General features: G+C 38.5%; 1 protein-coding gene across 6 annotated transcripts in view; it reads right to left on the bottom strand.

Annotated features, from left to right (window-relative positions):
* The window catches only part of Sfmbt2 (Scm like with four mbt domains 2), a 295,751-nt gene that overhangs the window by 42,790 nt on the left and 233,100 nt on the right, over positions 1–19,861 (bottom strand). For all 6 annotated transcript variants that reach the window (XM_063260159.1, XM_063260158.1, XM_063260160.1 and 3 more), the window contains 3 exons: positions 6,875–6,988; positions 4,468–4,510; positions 2,198–2,268 (listed from right to left, as the gene is read on the bottom strand). In XM_063260159.1, coding sequence (XP_063116229.1) covers positions 2,198–2,268; positions 4,468–4,510; positions 6,875–6,988 — 228 coding nt within the window. The remainder of the gene's footprint in view (positions 1–2,197; positions 2,269–4,467; positions 4,511–6,874; positions 6,989–19,861) is intronic.

Genomic DNA, 19,861 nt, shown 5'->3' with positions numbered 1-19,861 from the left:
TCTTGAGTTATAAATGAAATGGGACTCTAGAAACTCACAACCATGGTGAGGGTCAGTGTTATTAGAACCTTAATTGGGGGCCCTCACTTGAGTTCAGATGGTCAGAGATAAGTAGATAAAAAGAGACGATTCTCCTCTTTGGAGAAAGGAACCTTGTGTCCTAACCCACTACAGCATCTCAGAAATTGATTATTTTTCCAAAATATTTTTCACAAATTTTTGTGTTGATTATACAGTATTTGAAACACTCAAAAAGACACTAAGACCGTGACAACAACTACCTAGCCCTCACTACACACCTCAAGTACAAACACCAATTATAAAGCTGAGATCCCCTGTGTTTGGATCACAGGAGGGACTTCCCACTTCCCTCTTCAGGTTACCACCACCCCAAGTGTGGTGCTTATCACTGCCATGTAAGTTCGTAAACTTTATTGCACACATATGTGTGCACACAAGTAATATATATTTTATTTGGGATATTTTAAAAATATTATATAAATGGTTTTCCACAACATTTTGTCTGTTTCCTTAAATTTCTTAAGGCAAAAATATAAAACATTTTTCAACAAATACTAGAACATTTATTCATTTTTTATTTATGAATATTACTCTACTGCATCAATATATTTGTTTAGTCACTTATTCTCCTTTAGATACACAGTTATTGCTAATTCTTCAGAACTGTCACCTGCACTTGAACAAATACAGTTGTGGAAATCTATTTCTCCATCTGGACAGGAGATTCTTACATGGACAAAGTAGGAGAACAACAGGTCTGCAGAGCCTGGGCCTTACTAAATGTGGCCACATTGCTCTCTACAGTGACAATCCCTACTTATAGCCCTCTCGGAACTGTATCAGAGCCCCTGATGTCCCCTGGCCAAGCCAGCAACACACATCATCAGCCTTCACTACCCTGTCCTCTGACAGAAATGTATCTCATAGTGGTTTAAATCTGCATTATCCTTATTATTCTTTCAACTTAGTTTATACGGCACATTGTTGGTCATACTCTATCTCCAGTTGTCATGGAAAAAATGTGAGATAATTATATGAGGCAATTATATATGGATGTTTATAAACACAGAGTGAAGTTTTGTTTTTGGCTTAGGTAATCATCCTACTCCCATTCAACTAACCCACCCAGCTCCTACCCCAAGCTAAGTGGTATTTCTGCATAAATACTGTCACTAACTTGGGGTGGCAATTTAACAGTCCAAGGAAACCTTTTTTCATAAAGACGTCAACTAAAAACCAGTATGTAGGAAGCAGAAATGTCATCCTTGTGGGTGTAAGAAAAAGCAAGTACAATTACCATTATAGACTCTGAAAGGATAGCTGACATGGCTTTTGTAAAATCATTCTGAAGTTTGAATTCTATACAATAGGCAAAATAATTAAATTCACAGCTGCATGTACTTATAAATTTTTTGGTAGGATTATCTTGCCAAAGACCTTTAGAAAAAAAAAAAAACAATTTTAGTTAAGTCTACTCATAAAATTGCTCTCTTCAGTACAAAGATAGCTTCATCTAATAGGATTCTTTCATTGCACACAGCTTTTAATCCTGGAATTTAGAGCAGGTTTCATTTTGGCTTAGAATTTTTAATCAAGAATTACTTAATATACAAACATGTATAGTGTCAGATTTGATGGTCAAAGGGCAGCTCACTATTGTATTTTCAGAGGTTTTTGTAAAAAATAAGACTTTAAACCTTGGAAAAATTATTATTTACAACCAGTTATTCAAACTCAGAAGGTTTTAAGGGATGATTCAAAAGCCAATGTGGATGTAAGTAATAATTGCCAGAGTAAAAATGAAAGTAGAACTGAGATAAGTTGTGGACAAAAAGAATGCTTGGTAATAATATTATCAAGTCTTTCTTCGCCTGCATTTTAATCTGTGGTACACATGGCTAATCTGAGAAATTACCAACTAGTGTGTGAATCCTTCCCCACCAGTCTAGGAGACCTGACTACAGTTACTGTCCAAGAAGCAGAAAAGATACAGACTTCAGCTCAAAATTTGAAAACAAACAAAGAACCAGATGCATGTCTGCTAATAAACAGTAACAAAGAAAAACAAAATGGACTCACAGTTGAGATATACTCCTAGTGACCTCCAAAGCTATGCAAGGCTTCACTCATAGCTATGAATTGCAAAGGGACAGAGTCTTCCACGCAGCCCACTAACCTGTCATGTCCAGATGGGGGAATAAGCAAAGGTCATGAGGTATTTTCTCAACAGGCACTGTGGCTGGCAATCTGTGGATAAAGAAAAGAAGCCATCGTAGGTCACAAACTTGAGAAGAAAGGAGCACAGTTTCCATAATTCAAAGTGACTACTCCAGAAATCTAAGAGCATTGTGAGATGGGATGTGGGCATGGCAGCAGCACAGCAAGACTAGACACAAGGATCCTTTCAGAAAGTTCTCAAGTCCTTCCGAGAACCTTAACAAGCCTATGGCATGGGCGCTGAGAAACCATCGGAGATCAATGAGGTTTTTCTCCACTGCAAAACTGGGACTAGAACCCAAGGGTGCTGGACCACTGGGCTACATCCCCGCTCCTTTTATTTTTGAGATAGTGTCTCACTAAGTTGTTTGGGCTGGCCTTGAACATGGAAATCTCTGACTCAGTTTCCCAAATAGCTAAAATTATAGGTGTACACAGTAGTATAGTTTAATGATTCTCTAATAGGTTACTGCTCACTCAGCTTGGTTTACTACTACAGAATTGTGATAATGCCTTCAGTTTCATTTTAAACATAAGGCAACATTTATAGACATGTAATTAATGCCAGACTTTTCCATTGCAATGTCTAAATGAAAACCACTTTCCACTAACCTGGGAATTCTAACCTCTGTGCCTGTGTATGTTGTGACCACACTAAAAAGACCTTAGGAAAAAATCCTGTTAACTGATGAGTCTTAAAATGTGAAGTACACTTATTCTAACTTATTCTCAGTTACAGTTCAGTATAAAGAGTTGCTAAATATATTTTTTTAATGTAGCCTTTGAGGGGAAATGGTGGGTTGGGCTTCACAGGGCTCCCCAGGCTAGCTGCATAAAAGTATACAGCTGAAAAGTTGCCTACGTTTAAAGGACATCCTTGGAAGAGAGTTAGAAGGCTCACCTAGAGTTGCGGTTTTCAACTGAATGCTTATATTGTTTGATCTGTTTTGCATGCCTGTATCTTGTAATCTTAGCAATTACTTAGAAGCTAACATACTATATAGTGACCATAGTTAATTTCTTATCATCTTGTTTTGAAATCTTTATCATGTTTATTGTTTCGTTTTAATCTCTTTAAAACAAACAAACAAACAAACAAATAAATAAAAGAGTAGTGGTTCTCAGAGTGTGATCCCCAGAGGCACAATGCTGATATCAGTCAGAAACTTGCTAGGAATACAGGTTCTCAGGCCACACCCCAGACATCCTGAAGTAGAAGTACTGAGTGGGGCCAGCAATTTGTTTTTATCTTCTCTCCCTGTGACTGATAGAAGCAAAAGAGTCATAACCCATTGACCCACGTACTGGGGATTTGGATCCTGCTGCAGGTCTATTAGTCAAGCTATGTGCTCTCTACTTGGCGTTATGTAGAGATGGGAGAGTCAAGCTATGAACCTGCTATTTTTGCATTTAAGAAATAAATATGGCTATTGTTCAATTCATTGTCATTAGAGTTCACAAAAAATGTTTGTTTTCACTCAGCTTTCTAACCATGTATTTTTATTTACTTAGGAAAACACAACTCATTGATATAAATGTGGATTCCAATATTTTAAATATTTTGCACCATGTAAGAGTTGCACCAGCAGTTAAAAGTTTTCAAACACATATGACCTGCAGTTGCACCCATTTCCCTAAATTTTCTATTCTCATGAAATGTCTATTGAAATGGGGGGTGGGAGGGCTGCTTTTACTCAACAATTCAATGCCCACATTTTTGTTTTTGTTTTTTTCCAACGTGGAATCTAGTTTGATCTTCATGAACCCTTAAGAAAGTCATTTTATAAATCAGGGCATGAAGATGCAAAATCTAAAGTAACTTCCTCAAATTAACTCGCTGGGAAGTGGCCGAATAGGGATGAGATAGAAGCCTTTGCTTCCAGGTGAGGCCATGGCTCAAAGGTGGGAAGAAAATTCAGGCATAAGCATAGGGCCAAGACAACTGAATTACACTTGTCATGCAGGGCCATTGGGAGCACCAAGAGTCACTATCACAGGGCACCACTTCCAGCAGAGTGAGCTGGGGATTCTTCAATTCTAAGATGAAATAAAACATCAGAAACCACTGTGTGGATGGTAGGTCCTTTAGGGAGCAGACACAGAATTTTTGCACATAGTAGGTTCACTAAAAAACAGTAGTGACATTTTCTTGTCACTTGTATTAGAATACTAGAAACACATATTATAGTTTATCATGCAGTTTGGGAGGAACAAAATAAATCAACATACTGTTTTTCTGGCTGTACAACTGCAATCTTTCTCTTCTTTTGTGCTGTAAGACAGGCAAGAAGGAAAAAAACAAACATATTGTTATCAGGTGAATGCTTTTTGGGGGGTGTGGTAGTGGGGATGGAACCTAGGACATATGTACTGAGCTGTACCCCCAGCCATTTCTATTTTGATTTTGACTTAGAGCCTCTCTAAGTCACTAGGTTGCCCACGCTGGGCTCAAACTGGTGATCCCTCTGCTGGGATCACGCTCACATTCCACCAGCTGGCAAATGTCAATGTAAAAACAATTTAAATACTGAAAAGTTGTTTCAGTCAAACTATAATTTCACATCGATTTCTTCTAACATAAAACAAATACAGATTCATCAGAAATAAGATCTTATTAGAACTTAGTACATTTAGTCTCATCACTATAGTGGCTACTGTATTTTACAATGTGTCTTTCATAAGAAAGAAAAGGAATGCATATATTGTACCTCACATAAACATGTTAAGATAAGTTGTTTTAAGCACAATGGTCTAGAATAATTTTCTTCACAGAAATTGCAGTAAGACAAATAATGCTACCCTAATCGTTTACCCCAAACTTAGCATGAAGCATGCATTTATGGTCAAACACTACATTACTGGAAGGAGAACTAGAAGCTCAGATAGGCCTGGTTAAATACTGACATAAACTGGCAAGCAATGATTTTTTTTTTTTTTTTACAGGAAAGTGGTCAGTTTATAGTTCTAACTGATTACAATCACCTTAATGAAGAGCCCAGAGCTTTTGAAACCAATTCATGTTGGCTCAGATAATTTAGTTTCTTCCAGAATAAGCACATAAATTAATTCCACCAAGAACTTCTAAAGCTGTTAGCATCTGGCAGGAGAGAATGAGTGTTTGTCTCCTTAAAGTGAAACATACAAGCAAGAAAGGAGTAGGAAAGAATAAGAGAAATACTCAATAAAATTCTACCTGTTCTGACTTCCTTTCTAGTTGTTACTATAAAAAATCTATAAACTTTTATGAACTCCAGCGTGGAAAAAGAGGGAAGAAGAACTTGTCTAACTCTGTCCAGTACACAGGGCAGAGGCCGAACTGTATGGAACTTAGGCAAGGAGTCAGGCACAGCAGCTGAGAAGCAAAGCGCGGAATCAAGAGCAAGCAGGACCACATTCACTTTTGCAACACGTGGTTGTGCTACAGAAGAAGAAAAAATGTGTGGCCTCCCATATTCATGTGAAGGAGAAGTGAAGGGGATATTGGATACTTGGTGCCATTCGAGACAAGGAAAAGGGGACTGAGCTTCCTATGGTCCTGCGATAGCTCCCAGGGAAGACAGCACTCAAGGAGACTGAACCAGCTGGAGTCACACTTTCTCCTCACTTTAAAGTGTTTCTAAAACTGTGAATATAGAATAATTGTTTAAATCCTAAGGACATCTTCCATTGTCACCATTTAAATAAGCAAATTCTTAACCTCAGCCAGAGTAGCCAATAATCAAGTATAAGGCTCAGAGTGTTCTCTGTGAATACTGAACCGAGGGAGCCTTCAAAATCTGCAGGCATCAGGGGATGTGATGTCAGTGAAGTGATGGGACTTTGTTTTTGGCAATGTCTTGAGAATGCATAGAAGCCCACTGCAAAACTGGATACGAGAAGTAAAGCTAAAGGGAAATTCCATAAAGAAAATACTAGGATTATAATTGCTTTACTACACAGTTAAAATCCATTATCTTTAAGAACTCATAAATTTTTAAGTGATCCCTTTGCTACACAGTAGCATGAAGTAATAAATGTAAAGATTTCTTAGGTTTGAAGATCTGAAAGCAGTACCATGTGATGATGATGACCTAAAACAACATCTGCCAAAGCCAGTGTTGGTTGTGTTGAAATGTGCATGAGCGTGGGTATGTGTATGTGCACAACTGGATTGTTAAAGTACTAACATTGGTTGTATTTGGTTTCTCTGGTCAAAAGGAGGTGAGTGGGTACACTTTTTAAAATACAGTCAAAATTTCACTGGTTAGGTGGCACTAACAGTATATTCAGCACTGTAGTTATAAATTGTAAGCTATTGGAACCAAATTATGATTCTCTTAGAGGAAAATGCATGACAAAAGTTAGTTTTTTCTAAGAAATCTGGATATAAAAATATAAAAAATTAACATTTTTCCAAGCAAAATAATAAGTTGCATTCAAAAGTAGGAGGGGAAATGTCTGGTCTTTATTTTTCCTCTGCATTTCTGTGATCTTCAGTTGCCTCCTTATTTATCCTGTGAAATTCATCCAAATGTTCATATCATGCAGATTATTAAAGGACAACTGAGACATTAAAAATAATTGGACATCTATAACATTTGCTTTTTACATCATATTTAAAAAATAAAATTGTGTATCATTCACTGGCAAAACTTACAGACTGCTTTGTGCGGTATAGTCAAGGGGTAAGAATTTGCTTCACACCAGCCCACTGGGAAGATATCCATGGATTCCACATCAACAATGACTTCTGGAACAGGAGTCTGCAGACCTGTGTTAGAAAGAACCAAGACAATAGTTACCAACAAAGAAACAGAAGAAAAAAAATAAGAGAGAGCATCGCTAAGACAAACAAGTATTTTCTTTTAAATGTTAAAAAAGAACGGTCATCATATGGAAGACATTGCTAAGGAGTTGATGGTCTTCTGGCAGATACAAATATTTGAATTACAAAGTAGTAAGAACATAAGTTTAAAATAAAGTGGAGGTTTAAAAAAAAGGAAACACTTCCACTTGAAAATGAGGAAGGAGGGACACTAGGAAAGATTACAATGGAGCCAGATATACTGGAAGAGGGACCACATGTCTGTCTTTCCTAAGAGTACCTGTGAAACTAAGGAATGTGGCAGCACTTGAACTGGGGACCGTGAGTTCAGGTGTCAGCAAAAACCATGACATAATTCGTCCAACCCCAAGCAAAGAGTAACCTTCAACTTAAAGTCAAACCTTACAGCTAAAAGCAACTACTAAACATGGTACCACTGATTAGAAGCAGAAGAGAGACAAGCAATTTCTCCAGCAAATTTGGTAACTTAGCTTGAAGGAATTGCTCATTTTGAACTGTTTGTGCTCTGCTCTGGTTATGTCACATAAAAGTCGTTTCTGTAGGAATGTCTTTTTAGTGGGTTCTGCCTACCCCATCACATCCTGCTCCATAATTGCAATCATGTCTCACGATAAACTAGCATCACAGCTGAGTGACTTTGAAAATTACTAGAAATCTGCATATAATAAACAGCAAAAGTTTCAAGGAGCACTGGTTATGGAAAGAACGAATTTGGAATCGAGCCCACTAGTTCCAAGGAAAAAAGTCTATATTAAATCAATTGTTCTTAAGAAAAACTCCTTTCAGGGAAGAGCTCAAACCAAGAATCTAAAGGTAAGAGGTCTATTAATAGTCACTCTTGGGCACTGATACTAAATCTAGTGCCTTCTATTTTTCTCACAGAGAACCAAGATGAAAATTTCATAGTAAATTCCATCAGGCAGATATGTCATCACAAAACAGCTCATGGATGTTGAATAAGATTCATACCCTTCAGCTGGGTGTGGAGGCATACGCCTGTAATCGCAGCACTCAGGAGGTTGAGACAGGAGGATTGTTGCAAGTTCAAGACCAGCAGGGGCTACAAAATGAGCTTCTGAAAAACCTGAACTACATAGTGAAACTCTGTCTCAAAAAGACCAAAAACAAAACAAAACAAAAAGATTCACACTCTTCTCCAAAAAACCTAACTTTAGGAAACTAAAGACCAACAGCCAAAAACAAAATGGCTCTAACTCCAATGTTAGGTCCCTGTCTCCCAACTTCTCATTCTAAAGCAGTTATCATGAGAACTGAATAGATTATTTCATGAAGGATTCTAATTTAGGGTTAAGACAATACTGTATACTAGTGAATATGAAGTGCCCTGAACACTGTGAAAACAGCGATTGCTATATCCACATCATCATCATTAGTCATTTGAACTTTTCATTGGTTCTCAAAGAAATAAACTGTCAAAGTTGTCAGTCCTAACTTTCTATAAGCTTAATTCTACAATTTGAAAGCTGTAATATAAACTTAAAGAATTAAGACTGTTTCTACAGGCCATTTTTCAAAAAAGTTGAATGAATGGAAACCATGCCTGGCTAATATAATTTAGTATTAATTCAACGAATATTTAACCTAACTGCCAAAGGAATCATCAAATAAACAACAAAAAGTATGTTTGGAAAAGAAAGAAGAAACTCTCCCAGTAGCTTCAAACGCAGAAGTGACTTTTCCCACCCTCCTGCTCTCTCAGGGTTCAATGAAAAGGGCCATTGGGATGTTACCCCCTTACACAAGGTCACTTTCTCCTCTTTAGACTCACAACAACAGTCTTTGTTTATTAGCTACTTAACAATTTTACAAACAGGTCAAATTCACCCACCAGAAATATTTATACTTCCAGATTTATGTTTAGCTACAAATAAGATTTCCAACATCATTTAAAACAGTACTTCAAAAAGAAGCATAAAGCGAACTTTATAGCTGAAAATTCTTTACTAAATTATGACTTTCATCTTCCAATATTCTGCTGGTTCAAACATCACATCATATTAATGCTCTGTATATACACTTCTGTATAATGTATACATCAATATGGCACTATGGCTGTCTTTACCACATTTTGAAATTCTTTGATCATGCTTTCCAGTCAATTAAACAAAATTTATGAGCGAAGAGGTATCAGCCTCTTTTCCTCAAGAAAGTTATAGTCCTGCCTCCCTTTCACCTCAAATCTAGCTTTCAAAGGCATCTATTAAATAAGGACAGATGAAGCAAAAACAGGGTTATTTATTGCTCCGAAAGATTTGCCCAATAATACACATTTCAAATCCCATTCTAGATTTTGGATACAAATTCATTATCTCCTTTTACTGAATTTAGATATATCTAGCTAGAGTTACAATAATCTTTAAAAAAAAAATTCCTAAATAGAGGTTCCAGTATCTTAAAAATAATTTATAAAAATACACACAATGCTCTTCCTTGCTTCTTCTAGAACTACCAAAGAGTATATATGTAAAGCTGGATACCTGGCTGAAGACCAATGCAATATTTTTTTCTTTCATATTATACAAAAATCTTCACACAACAACCCTAGAGTATACTCAGTCTCTGTCTTTGTCTAAACTGCACTGTATTAGCATAGATTCTACTTATCTTACTCAGAAACCTCATCTTAAAATCTATCAGAAATAGTACTTAAATAAAGTAGGGTACATATTCAATTACTGGAATAGTCTGTACTTTAAAAAAAGAAAGGCCAACATTCTATACAGTATAGATAAAGAACTTCAAGATGTATTGTGGGGTGAGAAAAGGGAAGCCATATAGAGGATGCTGTGATTTATTTAAAAAGGGAAACAATATAGTTAATACATGCATAAAATAAATGCAAAACACTAGCACAACTGGTATCTGTTGAGAAAATAAAAAGGTAGCCAGAGAATATTGACTCCAAGAGAGGGAGAAAAACTCTAATCAAAGATATTTCTATAGTTTTCATGCTTTGGGGAATGAATTATTGTTTTGGAATCACAATCTTGGCAACCCCCAGAAACAGCAACAGCACAACAAGAGATTCAGAGAAGAAAGGAAGAGTCTTGTATATAATATGGTGTTTCTACTGAAGTCAGATTAATGAAAGGCAAATAATAATAAAAGAAATAAAATGTAATTGAATCATTTCACTTTTAAAAGTTTCTAGAATGAAAACAAATGTACGAGCATACACACGTGTGAGTATCATACTGGAACCTTAAAATATTATTGCAATTTTCCATCTCCTGAGAACTTGGTTCTTGCCTCAAGTAGATCACAAAGTTATATTTTCTCTTGAAACTGAACACACAGCTCAATCAACCAATGAGACAGATCAGTGAAACCAGTCAATGACATGTTCTATTCAGAACATTAGGATGAAAAAAGAAAATGGCTTGGGAGGAGGTTTCCGAGTCTTCCCAGGAACACATTTCTAAAGCTATGTAATTACTTGTCTTCTAGAAAATTAAAAAGAGAGGGCAAATGAGTGAAACTGAGAGTAGAAAAAGTATGGGGTACCACAGGCGAAAGACATATGAGATAACAAGTGAGTCACCCACAGGAAGGTAAATGATTTTCATTTACTTCAGTAAGGGAATCAAAAGCACCTCTATATCTCAGTTAAAAGCTGGGATGAGAAGACGGCAAGAAGTGTTCAAGGGAACAGGTTCACCTTGTTCAATATCCTCACTGAAAGTTAAAGGGCACAGAAAGTGTTGAGAAGTTCAAGTGTGAGATGAAAAGAGAAAATATGAAAAAAATGAAGTGAGTCTGACTACCCAAGAGCAGGCAAGAACTGGGACCTGGACACCCTGCAAACTCCTGTCCCACGCACTCCTTGGGAAGATGCCAACCCATATCATAGGGTTTAGGGATGTCCTAAGAAATGAAAGAAGGGGGCAAAACTGTGACTGGCAAGATCAAAGTGTCACTCTGAAAGAAAGCACAGAAAAGGAATTAATGGGGAAAATGACAAGTGAGCAAACCTGTTCAAAAGCAAATGCTTATATCACTTACTGTAGGCCAGAAAACAGGCTCTTTCCATTCCTGTTTTAGAGCTGAGTAAACCAGGTACACGGAAGATGCAGAACTTGAGCTGGGTGACAAAGGTCTAGTGTCTTGACAGCATCCAAGGGGGGCAGATTTCTTGCTTTACCTCCTTTTATTGGAAGAATGACCTATACATCTGTCTCCATCCCAGGAGAGCCCTCATCTTATCTGCAGGATTCCCATTACAAGCTACTGGCTTCCTCCTAAAGGAGCCAGGTTTTCTCTCCAAGTGCTCTGTTCTGACTTTTGGAGAACGTGATCACCCAGAAATCACATTTCATCACAGTTACTAGAAGCTGTGAACTTTGTTTTCTCTGCAAAATGAGTCCACCAGTCTTTCATCCACAGCCTTCTAGCATAATTCCTATTCTAAATAAGACAGCTAGAGCCAAAGCTAGAGCTGGGATGTAAGCTCAGTGGTAGAGTACTTGGCAGGAATGCACAAACAAACAAACAAAACATACCCAGGTCTGTTGGAGGTCAACAAGAGCTTTTCATAGCCTCAACTTGCAGAACCAAAAAAATTTGCTTATATAAATGGCTTTTTTCCCCTGGGAGACCACCTTCTTATCTGTTCAGGAAATGTTGCCCCGAAAGCCTAATCTGTGGAAGCAGTTTCAGCCCCCAGTATTTCACACAGGTCATGCTGCCTCTTTTTACAGATGTTAAAACCACTCACACTGGCTTCAAATATAATTATTTTCACATTTGCATATTTTCTCATTTCATTTTTGCCAGTGTCTACAAAACGGTTATCTCATCTTACCTGACTTTTTTCCAAATTATGGAAAGGTTTATAGTGGTGCTTTCTGTACCTCTTCTAAATGGAGGAGGGTGGCGCTATGGCTTGTATTCAGATGTCCCCCCAAAGTTTCATGCACTCATAGGTGGCTAGGTCATTGGTATATAATGCTGGATTAGAGTGTGTAAGTATGGATTATGAGTGTGATAGCTAAATTAGCCTGCTAACTGGTTTAGTATGGCTCTGGGTGTAGATGGCACCACTCAAAAGGTTTGTAAAAGGAAAAGGGAAGTTTGTTGCAGCTGTGTTTGGATATGCTGCTTACTGCCTCCTTCCATGGACTACTTCTCCCCTGTCATGCCTCCCTGCTGACTATGAACTGACTATGAGCTAACTGTGAACTGAAACTGCACATACAGTGAGCTAAAGTAAACCTTTCCTTCTTTAACTTTGGATGTCATGTATTTGCCTCAGCAATGAAAAAACTAAGTGAGATGGCTCAAAAAGATTTCTGTGAGACACAGAAATCTTGCCCATTAGACATACAAGAATGGTTTACAAACTAATATGCATAAGAATTGTATGGGAAGGGCAATGTAAAACACAGATTCCTAGGCCTTGCTCTTAGGGACTTGGATGCACTGGGTCTGTGGTGGGTGGTTTACTGGAACTGAGTTACATATCTGGAAAAACTAATGAAGGCATTTTTGAAGTTAGCTTAGAAGTACAAATTATCTCACTGTTCCCAAATACACTAGAAAAATAGCAATTTGTAAAAGACAGCATCTCAAATGCCCTTTTTGTTCAACAACTCGCATTTATTTATTCCTCATACTCATTTAGCAGGCAGAGTGCATCACATGAAGTTTTGTATGAACACCATGCTGGATGACATGCAAAAACAAGACTGAAGCCCTGTATGATGGCTTACATCTCCGATAACAGTGGCAGGATTCTTAAAGACACCTTGATCAGTCCTTTCAGATGGAGTTCAAGGCCCTACAGGGTGGCAAATCTGCAAACAAAAGGTGTGTCTCATAATAATATCATCAGAAGCTTGCATTTACTGAGCATTATTACCTTGTGCCAACCAGAACTCTCCAGATGATATTGCAGCCAATTCCACCAGCACATTGTAAGGTCAACTCTATCTTCAAGCACACTTTACAGAGGTGTACAAATATAAGAAAAGACTGTGAACTCAGAAAGCACTTGAGAACTCACACCCAGCATGGATAGAGTGAATGCCACGCTACACAATTGAATCTTGACTCCATAACAAACAAACACTCTGAGTATTAGGAAAAGGTCATGACTATGTTTTACAAAGATAATGCTCAGAGCCCTTGGGAGATGGCAGAAGGAGCAGTTGAGAGGCTTTTGTAATTATAAGAATAAAGGAAAAAAAAGGACCTGGATTTTACAGTGGCAGTGAGAGATAAAAGAGGGAAGTGACAGACCCGTTGAGAGAGAAAAAATAGTCAAAATTCTAGAGCTTCTCACTTGGAGGATTCTGGGGTTTCTAACTTGGGAAAATAATGATGCCACTAAGTTAGGCATGCAGGCAAAGAAAAGACCAGATTTAGGGGTTACATTTATGCAGATGTCCATGTGGTTATGTTTCCCAGGAAAATGGTGTAACGGATACATTTGCTGTGAGTGTTGCATACTCAAGTTCATCAACACAAAACCATTTCAAGTCACAGAAAAAAATGAGACTGCACTTGGGCAGTGGAGAGAAGAGGGACTCTGAAGAATCTGGAAACTCCCTTTAGAAAGAAGAGAGAATTGCATGACAAACCTGCCCGGCCCAAGGTTCCGGGGAAGAGGAAAGAGCGACTCCTGCAAAGAGGACAGGACTGGAACCTCAAGATGGCAAATTACAAATGACCACAGAGAAATGTACATAAAAGAAAATGTCACAGTGATTAAAAAAGAAAGAAAGAGTCATACAGCCAAAGCAAGAGATGGAGCTGTCTCATTTAGAGTTAAAAGAAAATGCCCACCATCCTCTGCTATCCCTGCCGAGAATACATGCAACGTTTGCAGGTGAGGAGGCCCAGCCAGGGCATGCACTTTCTCCTGCAGGTGGCTTGCTGTACACCAACCTAGTAGGGTGGAGAAAAGGAAACCCACCTGGTCCACGCAGTGTACCATCTTTCTGCAGCCAAAAAGTGTAGATAAAATCAAGCAAATTGGAAAATGCCACTGGACAATTCCCAATTGCATGCATTTCTTCAAATGGAAAAGGGCAAGATCATCTGTTCTTAAATTGCCACTCTTTGTAGTACTCATAAACAGGCTGGCTGAGATAGCACAGATGTAAGGACAACAATGTTCCCGGTGGCACCTGCAGCAATCAGAGCTCACACAGGGACCAGGCCCAAAAGTACTGGAATTGTTCACGAGTTGTAAAATTCCACTGTCCAAAGCTGTCCCCACCACAGATGTACAGACTGAAAGTTAAAGAATGTGTTTTGCCATTATTTATCACAGGAAAAAAATATTTTCTCTAATTTTCATTTCAGAGGGCAACAAACAAAGGAAGAATTATAAGAGAAATTTTGATACTTCCCCAACAGACCTGAGGACTTTAGGTCTTCTTTGTTGTTATTAGGGGGGTGTGTGTGTGTGTGTGTGTGTGTGTGTGTGTGTGTGTGTGTTTTATTCTTAAGTTTTTAAGAAAGTAGAACGAAAAGAGATTTGATGAATACTCCTACAAGGCCATCATTCTCTCCACATGTTCAAAGTACGAGAAGACTAAACTCAACTTCCTCACTTGTTTTAATTTACAACAAAGCTTTGAATTACAGAACCAAGTTTGTTGTTTATCTCTGTAGGCAACTATGAAAGTTAAACAACTCAGTGATAATGTCGCCTGCAAATCATTTTGTGATGTGAAAGGAATTCTTGCCCTAGGTAGTAAGACAGTTTAATATTCAGAAACGTAGATTTGAAGGAGGAGGAAACTAATAGGAATCATGTGGATAAAAAAAAATCATGAAACATTAACTAACTTCTTCCTGTGTGTCTGAAACTGTTTTACATGATTTTCATGAGATAGTTAATATAATGGACTCATCATAGGAGCCAGGATAATTTGTTCTTACTTTATGAATAGGATTCTGAAGTACTGTTCTGTGTCATCAAACACTGGAATGGGACCCACCCTGATGGAATACTGTAGGGCACTGAGTTCCCCTGAGTTCATCTGCAGAGCTGGAAGGGCAGCTCAGGTCACACCCATAAAGCAGGTACCAAGAGGTGGTACTAACTCCACAGGGGGGAGTGTTCTGTTCTCAACATCACGGGGCAGTGTGCGCACATGTGTGATTTCACTGACTCTACTCTCACAGACACTTGCTCCTGGACTCCCATCCCTGCTCCACCTGAGTCCTTAGGGATGGTGGCACCATGCCTAATTACAAAGACACCACTGCTGTCTCCTCTTAGTCCTTACCACACACAGTCTCCAAGAAGCAGCCTAGTACCTGGGAAAACTTGAGTATGTTTTAAGGCACATCGCCACATCTTCCTCTGGCCTTGTAGAACCTCCTTTTCATTTCGTTTCCTGGAAATTGTGCTAACTCCTTTGTCTCATCCCAAGTCCTTGCTAGATGACAAAGTGATCACCATGACAGAAATCAGGAAATCAGAACTCACAAATAAGAAACTTGCTAGAAGCCACACTGTAGTCACAAGCCTACATTTGGCATGGCTCTGTCTAACCCCAAATCGTTGTGAATATGGCTGTCTTCAGGTGCCCCAGCTTCTCTACAGAGCCTCCCCCCAAAGATGGGCACTGTACACCCCAGTTTGCTTGAGAGAACCCAGGTCAAGTATATAGTCCCAAAGTTCTGGAGAACATCTCAATTTTTTAAAAAGGTAGATTGTGATCCCATATATTCTGTAGTTTCAGATCTGGACACCAGTGTCAATATCCTAGCTACCAGCTATGCATTTGCACTGGAAATTCCTGTTTGTCAAAACATAACTGTCGGGGCTGGGAACTTAGCTCAGCGGCATAAGCACCTGCCTTGCAAGCAGGTGGTCGTGAGTTGGATCCCCGGTACTGATAAATAGAAAAAAGAGAAAAAAAAATATAAAACACAACTGTCTTAAATCCAAATATATGTTTCCTTCTAAATCTCTTTTCCTGTGTCTTAGTTCCTTTAACTATGGACACTCCACTTTTTAGTCAGCCAGAATTAAAATCTCAGTAGCAAATTTGATATCTTCTCCCTGCTCCTAACTATCCATCTCACAGGTGCTAGCTCAAATATTATCTCTTCCATAGTCTTCATGGCTCCACTCACTGGAATAGTCTCAGTCTCCACTGCCCCCACCCATTCCTAAGATATTTCCTAAATTCCTATACAATTCCTCAAATACCAGTTTAATACTGGCACTTATAGAAACAGGGCTGGTTCTATTTTTATGTGTCCTACAGCATCTGACACATCTTCCCTGGAGAAGGCATCTTAGGAGTGACGGAGGTTGATCAAGCACTGCTCCACCACCCCTTGGCCAAAGCCACACCCTCTCTGATGTGTGTACTCCCCTAAGGAGAAAAAACTCCCTACATAGAGGCAAGAATGCCTAGATGAGAGGCAGCTTTTCCAGTCTGTGTTACTCAAGGTCCATAGAGCATTTCGTTAGGAAACTGGGGGCTATTCCCTGTGTAGTGTATCTGGCACTTCAATTAATTTTAGGTGACCAGGTTGTATAGTTTGGATCTTAAATATCCCCCCAAAATCCATGTGTTAAATGCTTTAGTCTCTGTCATGGTGCTATTTGCAGGAGGTGGGGCCTATTGGGAGGTGCAATAAGACACTGGAGATGAACCCTTTAAGGCGACTGTTGGATCTGGGTTCCTATTTTCTCTCTTTGCTCTCTGGCTCCTGAGCAGGTGAGCAGTTTTGCCACCATGCACTTCTACCATAATGTGCAACCTCACTCCAGGCCCAAAAGAATGGAGACAAATTATAAAGGACTGGAATCTTCAACACAGAGAGCCAGAATAAAACCTTTCTTTAGAAAATGATTATCTCAGGAATTTTCTTATCATTCCGGAAGGCTAACACACAGATTTTAACAAAGCTGGAACATCAAGATACATGATACAGGATGGGGAATGTGGCTCAGTGGTAGAGTTCTTGCCTTGCATCCCAAGGCCCTGGTTTCGATCCTCAGCACCACAAAAATAAAATCAAACTAAACCAAATCAAAACAAAATGAAACAAAAGATACCTGATGCTCATGAGTCAGAAGTAAACATAACCAAAAGGAGTCTCATTGAAATGTTCAGTATCCTGCTAAATGAAAATATGTTTAAAGATTCCTTGACCCTTCAGACTCACCTTCCTCTTTCTTGACCCTGAATGCAAGGCAGCTTCCCTCTTTACAGAATCAGAAATGCCAGTCCACCAGGGACCCCAAGTACCACTCTGTCCTATAATTTCTGATGCTTCAAGAACTCTCTGAACACTGAGCCTCATCCTACACTGTCAGAGAGCAAATGATCAAGAATCAGTCTGCGTAAGGACATTCTGCAACTTGAGCACCACATGGCAGCATTATGATCAGGAAATTATACCATTATAATCAAGATCACAATCAAGCATTATAATCAAGATCAAAGGCAAGAAGGATTTAACATTAGGAATTGCATTTGAAGGCAGTTGTCAGCTGGAAGGCACAGACACCTTTCTGCCCATCCCTTGTGCCTTCATCATCACCTCTACCTTGGGCCCCTTCTCTCTCTGTACATGTGCCTTACTTGATGGAATCTTTTTCCCAAGGTCTGCTGGTCAGCCCTGTCCTCACTGCCCTTGCTGATTGTTGATCTCAGCAGAACTCCCAGATTATCACAAGTCCTAGGCCGATAAATGTGGCAGACATACTACACTGGATGTCCAAAACTCAGTGACTTCTTTGCTTACAGAAACTGGAATACAAAGCTAAACAACATGTATGAAGCAGGGCGTGGTAATATGTTTTACACAATTAGATTTAAGCATGCATCACTAGCAAGGTTTCCCCAATGACATTTAAAATTCACTTGCTTTCATCTCTCCTATTTTTTTCCTTTCTTTAACACTGAGACAATCTCTGGAGCCACAAAACCCATCTTGTAATAAGGACAAATGGCACCAAGTAAAAGAATGACACAGCCAGAGGACAGAAGGAACTCAGTGTATCAAATCTTCAGGCTGACCTATCCATTCTACCCTGAAAATCCCCAAGTTTTTACTGCTTGAAACAACTATCTACTTAATTCCTTGTCACCCAGCATCAGGTTAACTAACCACAACGATTAGGATCACCTAGAAATTGGTTAGAAATGAAGAAGCTCAAGTCCCTCCCTAGACTTAATTGTAATCTAATTTTAACAAGATTCCCAGATGATCTTCCAGCCCATTAAGTTTGTGAGGCAATCATGTGAGTTACTTTAATTGCAGCAATTTATGGTACTGTGACAATGTAAATAACAGAACCGGGCACATACAAATGGTCAGTTAAAATGGTAACCTTTGTTATGTATAGTTTACTACAATTTTTTAAACAGTAAAATATTATTTCCTTAGGAAAAAAAATTGCTCTTCTGTGGAACTATGGACAAAAAAGCTAAACTACTAGACAAGCAGAGTGGCACATCTCTAAAATCCCAGAACCCTGGGAGGCTGAAACAGAAAAAGCCCAAGCTTAAGCCCAGCCTGGGTAATTTAGCAAGGTAGCAGAATGTTGCCTCAAATTAGAAACTAAGGAAAGAACTAAAGGTGTAGCTTAGTGCAAATGCCCTGGACTCAATTCTTTGTAACACACACACACACACACACACACACACACACACACACACACAGCTGAACAATATGTTGCATTAACCACTAGAACTGCAAGCTAGAATTGTACTAGCTCTGAATATGTGAAGTGTGAAAAAAAGTTATGTGTGTGTACATTCAGGTAGAGCATCCTTAATCCAAAATGTTCTCAAATCTGAAATTTCTGAGTTCCACAAGAACACCACAAGTAGAAACTTGTTTTGTGCACAAAAGTACAAAAATTAAAATATAAAATTATTTTCAAGCTATGTTTGTGAGGCATGTATGAAACATAAATGAATTTCACGTTTAGATTCGGGTTCCCTCCCAAAGAAATATCACTATAGGTATGCAAATATTCCAAAAAAAACCCAAATCTGAACCCAATGTGCTTTTGGTTTGAAGTTTTAGATAAGGGATACTCAATCTGTATTTAAGAAAGTGGCCAGGGAAAATGATTGTAGGAAAGTAGACCTCACAAAAGAAACCAAGAAAAAAAAAAGATGTAAACCCTCTTAAGGGTTAAAGAGCTGTGAGAGCAAGGAAAACACTCAAGTCACAGCTGTGCTGTAAGAACATGATCTGGAAGGAATATAAAATTACTTGATTCGTGAGAAGGCAGCCCCAAAAATGTGGGAGCCAGTGTGTGTAGTGCAATGCTGGGGACTTAAAATTGAAAGTAATTTATATTGTATGGATAATGTTCCTAACTGTGGACTGATTATCTATAGCAGAATGTTGAGATGAGAAGACAATACCACAGCATCTGTTCCCAAACATTAAACACTGTCATTATAAGTTGCCCTTCCTATCAGTGGTTTGTGAGAGCTTAGAAAACTTTTCCAATATACATCTAAAATAATATACATTAATCTCACATATCATATGCATTGCTCTCTTTCAACATCAGACGCTCCAGGATACTTAAAGAATGATTTGACTTCAAGAGAAGTCAAATATTAACTAGAAGTGATCATTTTAATTACCTAAAAATGGCCAATCAGCCATGTGTTGAAAAGATTTCAAATCAGTTTAATGCATTAAAATAACTAGTAAAACTAATATTGAACTTTATAATATTTCAAGTGTCAAATAGACGGTCTATAATCAGAATAACTATCTCCATATAAAGTAATTTAAGAGCCACAAAGTGACCATATTAAGTCCTTATCATTTTAT

This window comes from Cavia porcellus, unplaced genomic scaffold, assembly GCF_034190915.1.
Source record: "Cavia porcellus strain 051 isolate PalLab524CR breed Dunkin Hartley unplaced genomic scaffold, mCavPor4.1 scaffold_13, whole genome shotgun sequence".
Classification (NCBI taxonomy): domain Eukaryota; kingdom Metazoa; phylum Chordata; class Mammalia; order Rodentia; family Caviidae; genus Cavia; species Cavia porcellus.
The sequence above is the reverse complement of the archived record's forward strand: the minus strand, read 5'-3'. Positions and strand labels throughout refer to the sequence as shown.